Raw genomic sequence first — 19,483 nt, 5'->3', positions numbered from 1 at the left:
TGATGGGCAAGCAGGCAGCATGTCCAGTTCTCTGAAGATTTAGTGGAGTCTATGATTAGAGAGGCTTCTGGAGGCCTCAAACCCGGAGCTTTGGGTCCAGAGCAGCACCGACACCCTAGAAGCAGGAGGCAGCCTAGGGACCCCACCGTGGCTGGTAGGGTGAGGCCACAAGTTGGGCTAACACCCTCTCCCCTGATTTTTCCCCCAAATGCTCAAAGTAATTTAATTTGGCATTTGTGTAAGCTCTAACACATTTTATATTAAATCTAAAAGCATGATTTACTCAGATGCTTTGGTAAAATTTGTTGCTAAATATTATGGATTTTTATAATCAAATGTATTATCAGCTGTTGAGCTATGAAAGCTGAGCATCCGGCTTTTACCATTTTGAGTATGCAGAAACATTCAGAAGGATTGTAAGAACTGAATCTCTAGCCAGGTGGTGGTGGCTGTAGCAGTGGTGGTGGCTGTGGCAGTGGTGGCGAACGCCTTTTATCCCAGCACTCAGGAGGCAGAGGCAGGCGGATCTTGTAGTTTGAGGCCAGCCTGGTCTACAGAGCAAGCTCCAGGACAGCCAATGCTACACCAAGAAACCCTGTCTTGAAAAACAAACAGAATCTCTGGAACTCTTCTCTCTCTCTCTCTCTCTCTCTCTCTCTCTCTCTCTCTCTCTCTCTCTCTCTCTCTCAAGATTTATTTATTATGTGTTGTGTCTGTGTGTATCCCTGCAGGCTAGAAGAGGGCACCAGATCTCTTTACAGATGGTTGTAAACCACCATGTGGATACTGGGAATTGAACTCAGGACCTCTGGAAGAGCAGCCAGTGCTCTAAACCTCTGTGCCATCTCTCCAGCCCCTCTTTCTTGTCCTAGAATCCCTTTTCCCAGCCTGTTGCTAACCTACTGAGGCCAAAGTGGTGAAAGGCCACTGAACTGGGGTTTCCAGGGACCCAGGGCATCCTTGGCCCTGCTCTGCTGGAGGAAACATGAGTACCTGGCTACAGTTCAGGAATGATGTAAGCCCTGGCCAGTATTCTGAGCTCTCTTTCTTCCCTTCTCAAGTTCAAGGTCACCTGCTGGTGATGTCAAGGCCATTTTAACCTTGAGAGTGTACTCATATTAAGGCAGAGCATTTCCCCAGGCCTGATGACCTCTGAGATGACCAACCTTGAAGGCAGCTTCAAAACTGCTAAGGTCGGAGCCAACTTGGGCTGTGGTGAAGGTTTAATCAGCTTTGGATAGGCCCAAGTTGTGTCAAGGGAGGGAGTGCCATGCCAAGATGGAGAAAAGGGAGATGACTGGTGACAGGCAGACTGAAGAAGAGTCACCAAGGCCTAGTACCTGACTTAGGAAGAATAGAGTGGGGAAGATGTGATGGGCAAGTCCTTCTTGATGGCCAGAATTAGCTGAAAGGGCTACTAGGAAGCTGACGTAGGTGAGCTTCAAGTCTGCATTTGTGAGCAACCTCCACAGTTCCAGGTTTTCACTGTAAGGGATGACTCCAAGGATCTGAGTCCTCCTTAGTGGCTCCTTCTGGATTCTGGAACAGGATGTCCTCTGGAATAACCCAGGTGTTCCAAACTGGAGGCTCGGGATCCTGTTCATCTTCATCGTAAGGTCATGTGTCCATTTCTGCCAAGAATTCAAAGATATATCTGAGGTGCCTTTCCAGGGTGCTCTCATGGGGTGGGGTGGATATGGTCTGTTCAGCCTGGGGCTGGATGCAGAGCCTTGAGCTGACGTTTCAGCTGAGCTTGGGGTAAGGCATCCATGAGAATGGCCGGGTTGACCAGTCATAGCCAGGTGATAAAGAACTCTCACCTTGCAGGCATTGGATACAAGTATTTGTGGGGTGTGGGCAGTGCCCCAGGAGCAGAGCCTGGGCAGCTCTGTGTGTTGAGAAGGAAGTCTGTCCCTGCTCTTCAGGCCTGGCCTCACAGCTTCAGTTCTCTGTCAGTCTGTCTTGAGTCTAGGCCAGGAGGACATGTCAGGTGAGAAAGGACCCAACCTAGCACTGTGTCACCAACTCAGTGAACAGTGTTCCCTGCCCTCTGTTAGAGACTGCTGGATATGTCTTGAGATTTGGGTTCCTGTGTATGTGTGCAGATGAATGTTTATGCTTTGGACAATGCCAGATACATGGTGAGTGATGTCCTGAAAGTTTGGGGTCAAGTGAGTGTGCCTTCTTCTGAACTCCTACTCCCTATTTCCTGCAGATTCTAGACCAGGGGAGGTAATTAGGAGAGGGAGGCCATCACTGGAATGGCAGACATGGTGAATGGATGGAGCCTGGCCCGAGATCCTGAGGGTGACAGCTGTGCACTGCCTTCTCCACGTTTTATGAATGGCTAAAAATAAACTTCTGTTTTAAGCCAGTGGTCTGTAATTTCTGATACTTGTAACCATGATGTGTAGGATGGGGACAGTTCCTCCTGTTTATGATCTATTATCTATTTTAGACAGGCTCTTGCTATGTAGCCCTTGCTGTTGTGACATTCACCATGTAGCCAAGGCTGGCTTCACATTTCTGGGAATCCCCCTGCCTCTGCTTCCCCAGCGGTGCGATTCCAGGTGTGTGTCACCATACCTAGCAGCCCTTTTCCTTCAAACCCAGAAACGCAATGAGGGGCTTGGCTACCGTCTCGCCCACACTGGGGCTTCCTCTACTCTTACATCTTACCCAACAAGTCCTACATGCAGCGACAGCTGAGCCACCCTGTTGGGCATAGGGGACTAAATGAGGAAACATGGCGGCCGTCCCACAGGACCTGCTCTTGGATGGGGGACCCTGGGTCAGGCCATGGGGAGCAGAGGAAACAGCCTTGTCTCCTGGGTCCCCAGGAAGAGCTAGGCAGCCAAGTACAGCAGCCACTGAAAACAGCTTGGGCCTTACTCGTCTGGGAGGAAATGGACGTGAAAGGGACAGGCTAGACTCCTGTCTGCGACCTCCCCAGCTCCATTCTTTGCTATTCCTCACAACTGCATAGCTCAAAACAAGCCAATGGAGACAGGTTCCTGAGGCCTGCTCTAGGCACTGCTGTTGATAACCCAGGCCTGTCCCCAGTACTGAGTCCCCAGTGGGGTCATGCAAACCCTTCCTGCTGCTCTTAGTCATTCTTTCTCCTGGCTGTCCTGAAACTCACTGTTTAGGCCAGGCTGGTCTTGAACTCACAGAGATCCACTTGCCAGAGGTGGGACTAGAGGCACCACCACCTGGCTCACCTAAGGTCTTTTTTTTTTTTTTTTTAAGGCTGGCCTCAAACTCACAGAGATCCTCCTGCCCCATCTCCTGAGTGCTGGGATTAAAGGTGTGCGCCTGGTTTACACATACCTTCTCTATGTAGCTGTGGATCATCTTTACCTGGTTAACCTTAATTGTCAACTTGACACAGTCTAGAATTATCTGAGAAGCCTCAGTTGAGTTATTGCCTAGATCAGGCTGATTTGTGGACATGTTAGTGAGGGATTGTCTTGTTACAGGAGGGCCCAGTCTGCTGTGGGCAGCACCATTCCTTAGGTAGGTCATCCTGGGCTGTGTTAAAAATCTAGCTAAGTACTGGGCAGTGGTGGGGCACGCCTTTAGCCCCAGCACTCGGGAGGCAGAGGCAAGTGAATCTCTGAGTTTGAGGCCAGCCTGGTCTACAGAGTGAGTTCTAGGACAGCCAGGGCTACACAGAGAAACCCTGGGGGGAAAATATAAGCATGAGCTGATGAGTAAAACTGTAAAGTGAGCCAACAAGCATTCCTCTATTGTTTCTAGAGTTCCTGCTCTCACTCCCTTGATGATGGGTTGTGACTTTGAAGTGTAAAGCCAGAGAAAACCCATCTCTTAAATGGTTTTTGGTCAGAGTATTTTATCAGCAATGGAAAAGAAACTAGGTTCCCAAAAGCATTCTGATTGCTACAGTCCTCACATAAGCCCTCTGCTGGCAGCTTTACCCTGTCTTTGAGAGGACAGATGTCTCCATGTGTACTGAAGCAGGCCTATTTCACAGGTGGACATATATATAGTATCTTCACCCAGGCCTATCTAGGCCTAAACACCTTTCTGCATACTTTAAAAAATGGGGGGGGGGGCGTGGAGATGAAAGAGAAAGAAAATCACTAAAACACTTGTGTTGAAGAAACTTCTGGAATTTTTCTTTTTGATGTTGGAACCGGAGATGTCTTACACCAGCCCATATTGTTTTCTTGGATGTAGATGGGACCCACTTTTCATTTGCCTTTGTCCATTGTGATGGCTGATGACTACCAACTTGATGGGATTTAGAATGACCACAGTAACAAGTGTTTGGGCATGTGAGGGAGTTTCTAGATTGTGTGAATTGAGGTGGAAAGACTGACCTCGCCTGCAGTTTACCTTTCTCATCTACCCCCGTTGCCTGCCCATGCCTTGGCAGACTGAGCTACAAGAAATGTGGGTGGTGGCATTCCATGGGCTAGGGTCCTGGACTGGAAAGTGGCGAGCACCAACCAGCTTTCCTGCCTGCAGATATGGCATGGCCTGCCATCACTCCAAGCCCAGCACCACGACTTCCTCCCTGTGATCCTGTTCCCTTGAGCCAGGAGCCAGAATACACCCTCCTCAAACTGTTTTTGTCAAGTGTTTTATCCCAAGGCAAGTCAGTGATGCATGCCTCTTCCTTTACCTCAGAGCAGTGGATTCTGTAAGCTTCCTCTCTGTCAGGAAAAGCCAATTCCTGCTCTTGTTTGAAACTTGATATGAGAGCCACATTTGAATATGGGATCCTGGTGTAGTGATCTAGTCCCATGACCCCTCCTTATACCATATTTATGACTCAAAGACTGATCATGTCCCCTTAGCCTTTATTTTCTATAGAATCACAATATGCTTAAGTGTATCCTCAAGAGATGACACCACTCAGCCCTGTAGTGGTCCCTGACTGTCCTGTGGCCAGTAACTTCTGTTGAAGGCACAGAGCTGGGAACAGAGGACTGTGCTTCAAGTCTGGCCACACCTCTTGTGCTGCAGATGCTCTGTGGGATGACATCTGATTCAGGATCAGTTCAGCCTGGTGCAGTGTCCATACCCCAAGGAACACTGACACCCAAGGGTGCCTCCACAGCTGCGCTGGGAGCCAAAGTCTCAGCACCTGGTCACAGCCAGCATCTTCCCTTCATGAAGTTATCTGCAACGATTCTGCTCATTCACGGCAGCCTGGAAGTCCTTGTTGCTGCTCAAACCTGTTGGCTTTCTTTTTCCTCCCTGGGGAGCTTACAGTCATATGTAAACATGGACAGGTCCCTGGGGGCTTTCTGGACAAGTGCTGGGAAGAAGTCCCGCCCCCAGGTTGGCTGCAGCGCCACCTGGGACGGCTCTCCACACTTAGACCAAGGCCTAGCTGTGTGCACTGTGGAGTGGGCTCTGGGTCTGGGACAGTGCGGTCCAGAGTCTGCCTTCAGGAGTGGAAATCTGCGTGCTGATTCCTGCCTGCAGGTCCTGACAGACACACTTGGTCCGTTTTGTGCATATCACCTTGATTTTTTTCATGTCCATCATAGAAAAGAGTGATTAAAAATTAAAGAAAAGAGAAACTAGGAGGGAGAGGATGCACAGCTGAGCACTGACTCGCCCCTTCATGCCTGGTGCTCTGAAGGCAGCAGCAAGCTCCTCATCGCCCATCCTCAGTGGTGGGGGGCTGCAGGTGGGCAAAGCTCAGAAAGACTTGCTCCAGTGAGATCTGGCTCACAGAGTAATCGTCCACTCCATACTTCTCCTTGGCTTTCTCCAGGATACCAAACACCTTTTGAAACAGAAAAGCTACTGGTAAGAGAGCCCAGGGCCCTGATAGTGAGTCCTCTGGTAATGGGAGGTAATGGGAGGTAATGGGAGGTTAGACTTCACCCCACCATTCCCCAGTGTTGTCCTAGAGCCCCTGGAGAGGTCACTCCCACAGGGTCAGCAATGTTGGGGAGACGATGCTGGCTGTGCAGGGCAATGAGGTGGGAGCCAAGGCTTCGCTTCATCTCAGAGCATGGCCTTGGGCAAACTGTGTCCCATCTCTTGGGGCCAGTTTCCTTTCATGCAAACACTTCTTTCTTCAACCCCAAGGATTTTACATATAAAAACTGAAGCCCATCAGATATAAAGGTGAGTGGTAGAAGAAAAATAGACAGTGACTCTACCCAGGAAAGAGCCTGGAATTACCATAGAGCGGGGAGTCCCCCTTAGTCGCTATTAGCACCCTGTAGGATTCTGGGGCCTGCACTCACCTTGGCCCAGCTGAGGTCACAGCCAGGCAAATGATAGTGGACCATGTCTTGGTGCTCATCTTCTAGGATGCTGCCTGTACAGAAGAGAGCATATTCTCATGTAGGTCAGGCTAGAGAGGATGGCCTGGGGCCCTTGTCGAGGGGTCAGGCGCATAGGATAAATTCTGTGCAGCAGCTAACATGCCCAGACGGGCCCAGGCCCCATCCTGCACCTGAATCACACACCTGGGAAGGTCAGGTCCACAAATGCCTTGAACTCCTCTAGTACTTCTTGCTTCCCTTCACTCCGGACCTTGGCCTGCAGGGAGTAGCCGCTGCCAAACTTGCTCTTGAGGTGTTGTGGGCTGCCCAGGCACTTGAACTGGCCCTGAACCATGATGGCCAGCCGGGTACATAAGGCTTCACACTCCTCCATACTGGGGAAAAGGAGAAAGCCTGAGATGGTGCTGGAGGAGGCTGATGCTCACCCTGAATGTCAAAGGCTTGTGCAGACAGGAGGGTACCTATGCCCAGACCAGGCCATTCCTGGTTCCCCATGCTGGATGCACCCACAGGCCGAGCCTGGGAAATGTCCTGGCTGACCCTGCACTAGCTGCTGCCATATCTTCTGCTCACCTGGTCCCACCCCAGCCACCCGTTCCGGCTCTGCCCCTGACCCACAGATGCCCAAGCTCTACCTGTGGGAGGTGATGACAATGGCCTTGCCAGACTCCCGGGCCCGGGCCACAGTGTCCCACAGCAGGCGCCGGGCCACAGGGTCCATGCCAGTGGATGGCTCATCTAGGAAGATGACTGCAGGCTCTCCGATGAGGGCAATGCCGGTGCTCAGCTTGCGTTTGTTACCGCCACTGGAGGTGGATGGGTGAGGTGGGAGGCAAGATCAGTAATTAACATGAATACTCTGGCTTCCAGCAAAGGCCCACACTCAGTGACTCTAGAGCATCCTAGGTGAGAGGAAAGGGGTGAGAAGTACTAGAAAGCCCACTGCATAGGGGAGACCCTGGAGGGAACTGTGCCCAGGGGTCCTTGACATGGCCAGTCAGCTTGTCTCAGCAGGAAAGGACAGGAAAGTCCTCTCATATGGTAAGGTCTAAGTCTTGCTATCAAATCCAGTCTGATTCTGAAGCCATTGGCCTTGAGCTCTATGATAAGGAGACCCTGAACTACTTTGAAAAGAGCCAGAGCTGATCTCATAGGAACAGAGACTAAGTTTAGGTCGTACCTGTAGGTCTTGACTAGTTTGTTGGCATGCGGCTCCAGGAGCAGACCCCGTAGAGTATTCTCCACACAGGCACTGATGAGGCGCTCTGGGATGCCTCGGAGCCGTGCATACATGACCAGCATCTCCCTGCCAGTCATGTGATCTAGCAGTGCATCAAACTGGGGGCAGTAGCCCATCCGCTGCCGTACCTAGATTGGAATATGGTGTGGGAGGGAAAGGTTAGAGAGGTCCTCTCCTCTGCCTTGGTGCCTGCTTCTATGCCTGGCCTCCGTCTACAGCCCAACTGAGTCTGTCCAGGGTTGTCCAAAGAGTAGTGATTAGGCCCTGGTGGCTGACTACAGCCGAAGCTCTCCGAGCTGCACCCAGGTGGGGACACAGGAAGGACTGGCTGTCTTAGGGAGGCCCCCAAAGGCCCAGACAGGCCAGCAAGTGGTCAGCTGGGAGCCCAGTGACAGACAACTGTGGGGGCAGTTAGCTAAGAATGGTTTGATTAGCTGGGCATGGTAGCACATGCCTTTAAAACCAGCACTCAGGAAACAGAGACAGGTGTATCTCTGTGAGTTCAAGGCCAGCCTGGTCTACAAAGTGGGTTCCAGGACAGCCAGGGTAACATAGAGAAACACTGTCTCGAAAAACCAAAAAAGAAAAAAGAAAAGAAAAAAAAAGAGGAGGAGGAGGGAGAATGGTTTCATTATTATACAAATGGTCACCACATAAAACTTTATAGACAATTGTGATCACATACTCCCTCATTCATCAGGTAGTAACAAGCATCTAATGTTCTAGAGTCTTTCTTCTCCTAATAAGAAGTGCTCATTGGTAATGCTCTTGTAGTGGGCATCACTTCTCAGAGGTGTCTCAGCAAGTGCCCGGATGCAGAAAAGCCAGGATGCAACAGGTCTCTCCAGGCTCTGGTGTGAGTGAGCTGGGTGCCATTTGTGTGTCCCCCCCCCCCACCTTCCACTGGCTGGGGCCGGTGTGCCTAGGCTTGAAGACTCCAGAGAGTCTCCTTGGAAATCCACTCTGCCTTTACTGGATTTGGAGCAATTCTTAGCTTTTGGCTTAGCTCCTCCACACTGCTCCTTTCCTGCTGGACCTCGGGTGTTTCTAGCGCCACCTCTCATCCTTCCCTTTATTTTCAGATCAGATGTGGATCACTGCAAGATCACTCGTGCATACATTTCTAATCCTTTTTTTTTTTTAATTTTTTGATTTTTTTGAGACGGTCTCTCTATGTAGCTGTGATTGTCATGGAACTCACTATGTAGACCAGGCTGGTCTCAAATTCACAGAGATCCACCTGCCTCTGTCTCCTGAGTGCTGGGATTGAAGGTGTGCGCCACTGTGTCCAGCAATTTCTAATCCTTAAAATATTAAGTTATTATTATAATCTTGGCCAGGTAACTGAAAATCTTAAATCTGAGTTTGGGTGCTGGAGAGATAGCCTAGTGGTTAAGAACACTTGTTGCCCTTCTAGAGGAGTGGATTTGGTTCCCAGCACCCACACAGTGGTTCATAAACATCTGTAACTCCAGTTCCAGAGGGTCCAACACCATTTTCTGACCTCCATGGGGCCAGGCATATGCACATAGTATACACAAATACAGGCAAAACACTCATACACATAAAATAAATAAATCTAGGGGAAAAAAAGAAATGTGAATTTGTTCATTCCTTGAGTGCTGTGCCTGCAAATTCTGGTCATGCCTGGTTGCTTGCTCTGCTCGTACACCTGGACACAGTATTCAGCTCTCAGAATCCTGGGATGAGCCCTTCTTCCAGTCCAGCATTCCCTGCCAGCAGCTCAGAAGAGGAGTCCATCACCAGGCTTACATCAGCCCTTTCCTGTCTTCTGCTCTGCTTGACACACAGGGCCTTTTATACTATCTCTAGGCATTAGGGAACATGTGGGCTGTACCTGGTCCAGCCTCACTGTGGCTTCAGCCTGATGAGTGAGAAGCTGGATGGGCCCTGGGCCTTCCCGGCCTCCTTTCATTTCTCTGGACTTTCAAACCATATGTCTGAGTCCTAGACACAGACGTGTTGGGTGGACAGACAGCTGAGTTACGTTCCTTTGACCAGCGTTTCTTTCCTCTGTCACCTGTTTAAGCCTGGTCCTGATGTCCACAAATACTGCTCTGCCTACTGTGAGCCAGAGACAAGCCTATCCAGCCTCTTGGGTAGTCCTTGTCTAGCCTGCTTTAGACCAGTAGGGCATCCCTGCTGCACCCACCTTCCCGATATCAGAACTGATGCTGTAACCCCCAACAAAGGCATCCCCTGAGGTGATGGTCTCCTCCCCAGTCAGCATTTTGAACGTTGTGGTTTTTCCAGCTCCATTGAAACCTAACAGGCCAAAGCACTCCCCTTTCTGGACCGCAAGGGAGATCCTGTCCACGGCAAGGAGTGGTGCTCGCTGGTCATACACCTGCAAGATGCCAGCAAGAAAGCCCCGGGTGAGGAGCTGAAGATAAGCCAGGTCCTCTGGCCTCTAGCCCCTGCTAGCTTCTGGGGCACTGGGGCCAGCTGGGTGGAGGGCAGAGCTTGTGTTACCTTGGAGAGCTCATTGATGATGAGTGGTGTGTCAAGCATGGAGTCCAAGCTGGGGACCAGGACTCGGCTCCTCTCGTCAGCTACATCTTGGTCCTCAGGAAGCACTGATGTCCGGTTCTGCAATTCTGCCTGATTATTTAAGATGAATACTACACATGTGAATTCCAGCCCCATGGAAGGAAGGACAGGAGTCAATGTCCACATGGGAAATGAGGGGACTTTTCACCTCTGCCCTCACATAGACCTTCTTTCACAAGAGGCAGGAGGGCTTAGAGGCTCAGATCTACACAAGAACTGTGTGGAACTCAGGGAGAAAACCATAATCAGAGTGATGTGAAGAGGGTTTTTTTTTTCCCAATTTACTTTTATTACGTGTATGGTTGTTTGTCTGTGTACCTCACGCATGCCTAGTGTCTGTGGAGGCCAGAAGAGGGCACCAAATCCCATGGAACTGGAGTTACAGCTATTGTTTTTGAAACAATTTTTTTTTTTTTCGAGACAGGGTTCTCTGTGTAGTTTTGGAACCTGTCCTGGATCTCGCTCTGTAGACCAGACTGGGCTTGAACTCACAGAGATCCGCCTGCCTCTGCCTCCCGAGTGCTGGGATTAAAGGTGTGCGCCACCACCGCCTGGCCTAAACAATTTTTAAAAATGTATTTTACATGTATGGTTCTGTTTTGCTCGCATGTATACCCCTGCACCACACGACAGCAGCGCCTGCGTCGGCGATGCGGCTCTTGGGAATGACGTGACAGGCAGCAGCGGGCCACACACAGGTGCTGCTAACTGAAGCCGGGTCCTCCAGGAGCAGCAAGTGTTCAGCACCACTGAGCCATCCCCAGCCCTCTTTTCCGTTTTAAAATTAAAATTGTAATTGTGTGTGTGTGTGTGTGTGTGTGTGTGTGTGTGTGTGTGTGTGTATGCACATGAGTGAAGTGCCCCAGAGGTCTGAGGTGTCAGATACCCTGGAGCTACAGTTCTGGGTAGCTGATTGTTAGACATCTAACTAACGTGGGTGTCAGAAATGAACTGGGGTTCGTTGCAAAGGCAGTATGTGTTTTTTTTTTGTTGTTGTTTGTTTGTTTTTTTAAAAGATTTATTTATTTATTATGTATATAGCATGTATGACTGCAGGCCAGAAGAGGGCACCAGATCTGATTACAGATGGTTGTGAGCCACCATGTGGTTGCTGGGAATTGAACTCAGAACCTCTGGAAGATCAGTCAGTGCTCTTGACCTCTGAGCCATCTCTCCAGCCCGCAGTATGTGTTCTTAATTGCTAAGCCATTTTCCAGCCCAAAGGACTTGGTTCTCTCTTCTAGCATGAGTTCCAGGGATCAAATTCAGGCTGTCAGGCTTATGTGGCAAGCACTTTTACCTTCTGAAACACCTTGTCAGCTCGTTGTTTCATTTTCTTTAAAGAGATGTGTGTTGCTATGTTGTCCATGCTAGCCTCAACTACTGAGCTCAAGTAATCCTCTTGCTCTGCCTTCCTGAGTAGCCAAGACTATGGGCATGCACCACTGCATCTGTTTGGGAAGACTGGAACCTGTGGGGAGAACTCAGTGGGGAGAAGTTGTAATGTTTCTGAGAAGTCAGTTCAATTCAGGTTCATCTGGATGCCCAATGAGATCTGAACAGACTTTGTTCTTGTTTGTTCATGTGAGGGAGGGAATGAAGCCTTGGAGTCCATCTGAAACACTGACTGGAGGGTCCATCTGAAACACTGACTGTAGGGTCCATCTGAAACACTGACTGTAGGGTCCATCTGAAACACTGACTGGAGGGTCCATCTGAAACACTGACTGGAGGGTCCATCTGAAACACTGACTGGAGGGTCTGTGAGGTGGCTCAGTGGGCAGAGACGCCCGCTGTCAAACCTGACAGCCAAGTTCCAGCCCTGGGAGCCACATGGCAGAAGGACAGAATCAATTCCCACAAGCTGTCTTCTGACCTCCACACTCACACACCTACATACTGATTAATTAATTAACTAATGAAAAATGAATATTTGAGCTGGGCGGTGGTGGCTCATGCCTTTAATCCCAGCACTCGGGAGGCAGAGTCAGGCAGTTTGAGGCCAGCTTAGTCTACAGAGTGAGTTCCAGGACAGCCATGGCTACACAGAGAAACCCTGTCTCAAAAATGTGTGTGTGTGTGTGTGTGTGTGTGTGTGTGTGTGTGTGTGTGTGTGTGTGTGTGATAACAAGTGGAGCAGACACTGTCCAGCTGGGCACCTCAAGTGGCTCAGGTACTGATCCTGCTAGGTTGCCACAGCATCAGGATCTCAGGTTTTACAGCAGACCTTGAATAATGAGTGCTGAGGCCCCTCCCCGAGCTGTGACCGTGAACGTGGATCTGGCCATGCCAGGCAGCCAACACTGTGTTGGCCACGAGGCAGTGTGACAAATGGGAGGGATGCTCAAGGCACATAAGCTCCAAGGTTGGGCTCACAGGGCGGTCCTTCACTGTCTTAGGTCCATGGCAGATGTGGGGCTCATCTATCAGCATTCCTGAGCTTCCAGGAGCCACTCACCAGAGTCCACCTCCTCTGGAAGGCACAGATGAAGGTCCTCAGTCTCCACAGCAGGTTGGTCTCAATGAGGAAGAGCAGGGTGAGGTAGATGCACCCTGAGGCAGCCATGGAGGTCACAAACTTGCCAACTCCTGGGGTGCTCCAGGCATAGAAGTTCTCCTGGTACTGGATGTCTGTGCAGGGCAAGGAGCAAGGCTGGGCCACCTGCTGAGTACCCTCTCCTTTCCCAGACCCTAGCCCTGTCCTTAGTCCCCCAAGCCACACAAATGCCCACACCCTCTATCAAGGCTCTATGCTCCAATTCTTGAGGGCATGCCTTGTGTTTGTCAATGTCAAACAAGAGTCTAGGTACTTTCTGGCCTAAAATTTCTGGAAGAATTTTGCCATGTGAGGTGTCCCTTGCACACCTGTGACAAGGGCCCAATCGCAAATTACAACTTTGTCTGCTAATCACACTACCTTGAGTTGAGACTGGGCAGAGATGTTAAGATGCCCTAATCATACCCCTCTCCAGGCATTCAAGTTTAGAGATGGGGCAGGCATTCACAAGCCCTGTCCTAGGGTAATGCTCAGCAAGGGAGGGAAGAGACCGCACTTTTGCCTGAGGGTGTGCAGGGCTCTGTCCATATGACTGCTGAGCATAAAGGAGATGATGTATAATGGAGACCGGTCCAGGTATAAAAGCCTCTACCCCGAACAGGTCTAACTCTTAATCTGTAAATGTGACTTTGTTAAGAAATGAGACATTTGAAGAGATCACTAGTTAAGACCTAAGGGGGAGATGCTGGATTTAGGGTTAGCCCACATCCAGTGACATGTCCTTGTAAGAGAAAGACAGGGAATGTGAAACCCAGAGACACAGGGAGGAGGCTGGGCATAGACAGAGATGAAAGCCACAGCCCAGGAACCTGTGGGATCATGGAGAACGGACAGAGAAGGACAGATCCTCCTCTGAGCCCCTGGAGGGGCATGGCATTGCCTGCACCTTAACTATGGACTTATGGCTTCCAGCCTCATGAGAAGACATGCGTCTATTGATCACACTATAGGCTGTGGTACTCTGTTCTAGAAGCTGCAAGGCACCAGGACATGTGGGAAAATCGATGCCCAGAGTCAGGCCCAGAACATGTAAGCAGGAGTAAGGGGCAGGCAATGTGGATAGTCTGATGACTCAGAATATGGAGCCCTGTTATGGCTGGAATGCAATCCCTCTTGGGAGGTATTGGGAAGGAGGAAATCTGAGGCTGGAGAGACAGTGCAGCAGGTAAGAACACTGGCTTCTCCTCCAGAAGAGGATTCAATCGCAGGTTCAATTCCCAGTACCAACATGGTGGTTCATAACCAACTTTTCTGCCTCTGGGTACCAAGCATGAAAGTGGTACACAGGCAATGCATGTGGGCAGAACACTCATACATATAATTTTTTTAAAGGTGGAAATATAATCCAACTGTGGCATTCAAAAGTGGGGCCTCTGAAAGATGATTAGCATTAAATAAATTCTACAGGGCAAAGCCTCATAACTGAACCCTGGTGGCTTTCTAAGAGACCAGAGGACACATAAGAGCCAACTCATCTCAGGTCACATGAAGCCTTGTGCACGTTTGGGATTCTGTGAGCAAGATGACCATTGCCAGAAGTGGGCCTTTGTCCTCGGAGGGCCGCAGGACAGTAAGAACCTCTTTGATCTATAACTTACTCAGCCTCTGATACGGTGTTAGCGGGAGCAGAAAAAGGGTTACGACAAGCCCCTTAGCTGGGCGAGTCCCGGGGAAGCTCTGGCTGTACAGGGTGAGACTGGAAGGAGGACCCATCTGGACACTCACTGTACTTCTTGCAGTATTGGCTAGCAACCCTCGAGGAAGTGCAGTACCGATGAGTCTCATAGTTCTCGTAGAAGCTACTGACTGCCATGCCCAGGCAGTGGTTTGGCAGCACCAAGAACACATGATCCAAGGTTCTGGAAAGTTCTACTAACTTCACAGCTGTGAAGAGGTACAGACAAGTTAGTGGTGGCGGACACAATACACTTGCCTGAGGACAGCTCCAGGAAAGGAAGGTCAGGCCTCAGGTATCCCTGGATCAGGCACTGGCAAATAGCATTTAGTCTAGGCTGGGCCAAGGAAAGTGGTCCCTCCTTGTGTGGCCCTGGGAGAATGCTCCAGACACCCTCCCACCACTGTGGCTGGCTAAGCAGGGTCTCCTGGTACAGAGTGGTTAAGTGGGGGGCCTGTGGCTTAGGGTGCCATTCGGTCTCCCACCTGGGATGCGCATGATAGTGACGATGATGAAGGTGGCAATGCCCGACAGGATGTTGAATATGGTCAGCCTGGCGTAAGCCGTGGACGCAGCCGAGAAGAAGAAGCTCATGAGGTACATGAGGGGGATGATGGCCCAGCCGTACAGCATGAGCAGCAGCAGCAAGTCACCCAGGTGGCCGTCCCTCGTGAAGGCGTGCACGTCGAAGGCTTGGAACACCACCTGCAGCAGCAGAGAGGAGGCAGGCCAGTGAACAGGCCAGTGGGAAGCTCCCCCGGGTCAGGGAAAGGGATGATGGGATCATTCAGTGGTCCTGAGGCTCTGACTGGCTATGCCAGACCTAATGGCTCCACTGTGGCTGTTACCCTGGGACCTCTGCAAGAAATAGTTTCCTGGTTACCAGAGCTAGAATCAGGATAGCTAGCCCAGTCCCTGCCTATCAAAGGGTAGGGAAGAAAACACCTGGTATTTCCAACTGTCCTCTGGATCAGAACTCAGCTGCTAGATGGCCTTCTCTGCTGGTCCTGGCTTTGTAAGGGGACCCCAGGTGTGCTCCCTGGGTGTGCAGGGCAGGGTGTGAAGGGCAGGATGTGCAGGGCAGGGTGTGGCACACCCAGCACTCACCAGAAGTAGTAGACTGGGAATGAAGAAGGAGATGAGGTCCCACAGCAGAGCAGAAAGCCAGAAAGTAGCCACGCGGACACCGCTCACAAACTGAACGTGCTTGGCTCGGACAGCCCTCTCACTGACTGCCAGGATAGAAAACGTGCTGGCCAGAAATGCCATGGCGATGAGCAAATTCAGGGCGATGTCAAATCCCTTCCGGCCCCTGGGGAGGGCAGAGCACAGTGCGTCTGGGTAGTGGGAAAGATCGAGCCCTTGGTCATGACCATCCAAATCCATGGACAGTGGCCAAACCACTCAAGGGGGATAGGAAGAACCCCACTCCCTGAGGACGGTTCCTCCTGGTGTCCTGAATGAGCAAGGACAGCATTCTCCCCCAGGCTTCTTCTGTAAGTTTCTAAACCACTGTCTCTGTGCACTCAGGGACACTTGTACTTGCGTTTGTCATTTTGTCTGCTGGGAACTCCTGCCCTGCTCTCTGGTCACCTTGAGCCAGACCTCACTGCTAAGTTCCTGGGCATCTGTGGTAGACACATTCCCCTTCCTATTACATCCTGTGTTCTACAGCCAGACCTCACTGTTAAGTTCCTGGGCATCCATGGTAGATACATTCCCCTTCCTATTACATCCTGTGTTCTACAGCCAGACCTCACTGCTAAGTTCCTGGGCATCCGTGGTAGATACATTCCCCTTCCTATTACATCCTGTGTTCTACAGCCAGACCTCACTGCTAAGTTCCTGGGCATCCGTGGTAGATACATTCCCCTTCCTATTACATCCTGTGTTCTACAGCCAGTTGACGGCAAAATCTTCTAGAAACAAACTCTGAAAGCTTTCCTTCAGGGCTTAAAAATCTTCAGATCATCTCAACAAATGGTATTGGGATAAAGAGTAGTATTAAGCTGGGTGTGATAGCGCACACTTTTAATCCCCGCACTGGGGAGGCAGAAGCAGCAGATCTGAGTTCGAGGCCAGCCTGGGCTACATAGTGAGTTTCAGGACAGCCAGAACTACATAGTGACACCCTGTCTCAAAAAAACAAAAACCTGCCAGGCGAGGTGGCACTAGCCTTTAATTCCAGCATTTGGGAGGCAAAGGCGGGTGGATGTCTGTGAGTTCAAGGCCAGCCTGGTCTACAGAGCGAGTTCCAAGACAGCTAGGGCTGATGTATAGAGAAACCCTGCCTTGAAAAAACAAAACAAAACACAAACAAACAAACAAACAAACAAAACCCAAACCAAAAGTGTTTGACAAGGAAAAGAAAGGAAAGGCAGGGGAGGAGGGAACAGTAAGGCCAGACCATGGACAGACCCTAGACACACGTGCTGACAGGTCATGTGCCATACACGTCTATTTCATGACAACCACAGCAGGAAGCCCTAGAGACAGCGGCTGAGCAGTTTGACGGGCTGAGAGTCGGGAGAAAGAGTGACAGCGGAGAGTTCAGGACTGCTCTGAGGACAAGGAGGGGTAACAAAACGACACTGAGGTGAAGGGGCCACCTCTGGCTACACAAACCAGCATCTGACTGTATGGTGTGTGCTGTGGGTGGCATTTCCATGAACAACTGGTATCCTCACAATAGTCTGTGCCCCTTAGCCTGCTCTGTGGGCCTTCCAGCCTGTAGCCCAATGGGTACGATTGCCTTTCTTGAGCTCTAAGCGCAGCCCCTGCCCTAGTGCCAAGGACCCTGCCGGGAAGAGAAGCAAAGATGCCCACCAGCTCTGCAGACCACAGCCCCTGTTGGACAGGTGTTTGGGTTCTGATTTGCTGACATGGGAAAGGCTGAGGGGCTGAGGTGACCTTGACCAAGAGACAGCAGCACCTAAGAGTAAATACACCATCACTCTGCCATCTACAAAGCCTTAGTTCTGCCACTGTCCCAATGGCGGTCCTGGTGAGGGACACCTGAATGGGTGTGAGCTGCACACGTACTCGTTGAACTGGTCCTTGGCAACTTGCAGGGTGCTCCGGGGCTGGGGATAGTTGGAGATCTCAATGGAGGCCCGAGGGCCACACAGCAGCTTGAACAGGAGATTGTCCACGATGGCCAGGGCGGTGGCTGGGGAGTGGTATGCCTGGTTGTTGAACAAGGCGGTGACCAATGTCTGCTCTCCCATATCTTTGAAGGATGTTGCTACCAGGCACCTCTCATTAAAGCCGCCCCCTTCCACTGAGGCCCTAAAAACCAGGAACTCCTCTAGGTCACCTATGGAATAATGCAGTGTCAGGGTACTGGGTGGGACAAACAGGAGCATCATCATCATCCCAATGACCCTCAGGGATTCAGCACAGGCACAGTTGAGATGGGACCCTGGGCTCCTGGGACCTCCACTGGGCCAGCAGTGTCCACCATGGTCCTGACAGCTTCCCAACTGCTGATATAATCACCCATTTACCAAGAAGAAACTCGGTCATTTTGTCATCAATCTGTCCACAGAACCTCAGGGTTGCTGGTCACAATGTGGGAGGGAGCAATAAAGGGAGAAAACCTTCCAGGACACTCCATTTAACCAGAACACAGCAGTTCTAAGCCTGGGGCAATATTGATCTATGGCTACCAGAGACTCAAGGCAGTTTAAATTTAAAGGTGTTGGATGGAAGCACCCCATGACATGAAGGCCACTATCAGCAGCCTCGCCTATAAACAAAGACAAGTTATACGAAGATCACTGGGCTTCTGCATTTTGTTTTGTCTGCATGTGTGCCTGTGTGAGGGTGTCAGATCCCCTGGAACTGGAGTTACAGACAGGTGTGAGCTGCCATGTGGGTGCTGGGAATTGAACCGGGTCCTCTTGAAGAGCAGCCAGTGATCTTAACTGCTGAGCCATCTCTCCAGCCCCTGCATTTTGTTTATAAAAGGTCATGAAGAACAGGTGTGTCCAAGCCTTAACCATGTAATGTGCCTATGCCTCTGGTGTCCTGGGAATATTTCCCCTGACTTAGTATCATGACCAAAGGCAAATTTGGTTGTCATGATACGAGGTGGACCACACCAGGGATGCTGCTAATGTGTTATGAAGGCAAAGGACAGTACAGGACGATCCACCCGAGAGACAGCATTGCCACTGTCAGCGCCACTGGGCCCCGGGCCCCAGCCCCTGCTTACCCAGCACTTCCCGATGCTCCTGCCCCTCAGCCTGCAGCATGTCTGTTAGATGCTCGGACAACTGACGATCCAGCTGAGAGGTGCCTGAGACTGAGAAGGGCACCACTGTTCTACCATACTCGTTGAGGCTTAGCTTCAGGAGAGGGTCATCGAGGATCTCTGAGGTGTAGTTGATGGCCAGGAGAGCCAGGGTGATGCAGGTCAGGGGGACCAGGACCTGAGCCGCTACCATCTTCCATTCCCGCCAGCTGTATGCAGCCTTCTTCAGGAACATGGCCCAGAACTGCTGGCAGTGGAGGGCGAGCTGTGGCAGAGGTGAGGCAGGGGTGAGGCAGAGGTGAGGCTGTCCGTGGGGGCTGGCAGCAGACCAAACGCTGACCCAAGGAACACCCCTCTGGGGGACTCTGGCTGACATTCAGGCAGCCATACCAAGAACAATTTGTGGTGATGTGGGGCCACGGGTGGAGTTCAAGAACCTACATGGGTTCGTGAGGTCTCACTATAGCCACAGAAGCTTGGCAGATACTTTAATCAGAGTATTGAGTTTCTGGCTGGGCCCCCTGCCTCTCTTCTGCCCTTCAGTTCATAGAGAAGGCTCTGGCCTAGTTCATGCACAGCAGACTCCCTAGACTCCTCTGCGCTGTATCTCTCCTTCTTGACCTACTAAGTGCAGAGTCTCAGGACCTAGGCACCAAGCTCCCAGACCCAGGCTGCGCACATGTTGGCATTTTGAATTTGGGGTACACCTTGGTTTTCTGACTATAAAATGGGAGCCGGGTCCTCCCTGCTGCCCTCTTACCTCCTCAGGTGGCTACCAGGGCAGGCTAGCACGGAGCTTGGCACAGGCAGCCCCCAGGGGCAATTTCATTGTTAAAAACAAACATACAGTTTTCTGTAAGTGCCCAAGTTAGGACATCAAGACATTTCAGGCGGGTGTGGCAGAGCACAC

The 19,483-nt window shown here is 51.0% G+C and overlaps 1 protein-coding gene across 3 annotated transcripts in view; it reads right to left on the bottom strand.

Annotated features, from left to right (window-relative positions):
• Window positions 1–4,809: 4,809 nt before the first annotated feature.
• Window positions 4,810–19,483, bottom strand: part of Abca3 (ATP binding cassette subfamily A member 3) — a 61,680-nt gene continuing 47,006 nt past the window's right edge. For all 3 annotated transcript variants that reach the window (XM_006978945.4, XM_076578009.1, XM_015997678.3), the window contains 13 exons: window positions 18,535–18,838; window positions 17,361–17,634; window positions 15,426–15,630; window positions 14,804–15,023; window positions 14,369–14,527; window positions 12,545–12,717; window positions 10,009–10,137; window positions 9,689–9,883; window positions 7,456–7,643; window positions 6,911–7,081; window positions 6,459–6,649; window positions 6,234–6,307; window positions 4,810–5,764 (listed from right to left, as the gene is read on the bottom strand). In XM_006978945.4, coding sequence (XP_006979007.2) covers window positions 5,633–5,764; window positions 6,234–6,307; window positions 6,459–6,649; window positions 6,911–7,081; window positions 7,456–7,643; window positions 9,689–9,883; window positions 10,009–10,137; window positions 12,545–12,717; window positions 14,369–14,527; window positions 14,804–15,023; window positions 15,426–15,630; window positions 17,361–17,634; window positions 18,535–18,838 — 2,415 coding nt within the window. In that variant the 3' untranslated portion in view covers window positions 4,810–5,632. The remainder of the gene's footprint in view (window positions 5,765–6,233; window positions 6,308–6,458; window positions 6,650–6,910; window positions 7,082–7,455; window positions 7,644–9,688; window positions 9,884–10,008; window positions 10,138–12,544; window positions 12,718–14,368; window positions 14,528–14,803; window positions 15,024–15,425; window positions 15,631–17,360; window positions 17,635–18,534; window positions 18,839–19,483) is intronic.

The sequence above is a fragment of the Peromyscus maniculatus genome, chromosome 8 (genome assembly GCF_049852395.1).
Source record: "Peromyscus maniculatus bairdii isolate BWxNUB_F1_BW_parent chromosome 8, HU_Pman_BW_mat_3.1, whole genome shotgun sequence".
Taxonomy (NCBI): Eukaryota; Metazoa; Chordata; class Mammalia; order Rodentia; family Cricetidae; genus Peromyscus; species Peromyscus maniculatus.
The sequence above is the reverse complement of the archived record's forward strand: the minus strand, read 5'-3'. Positions and strand labels throughout refer to the sequence as shown.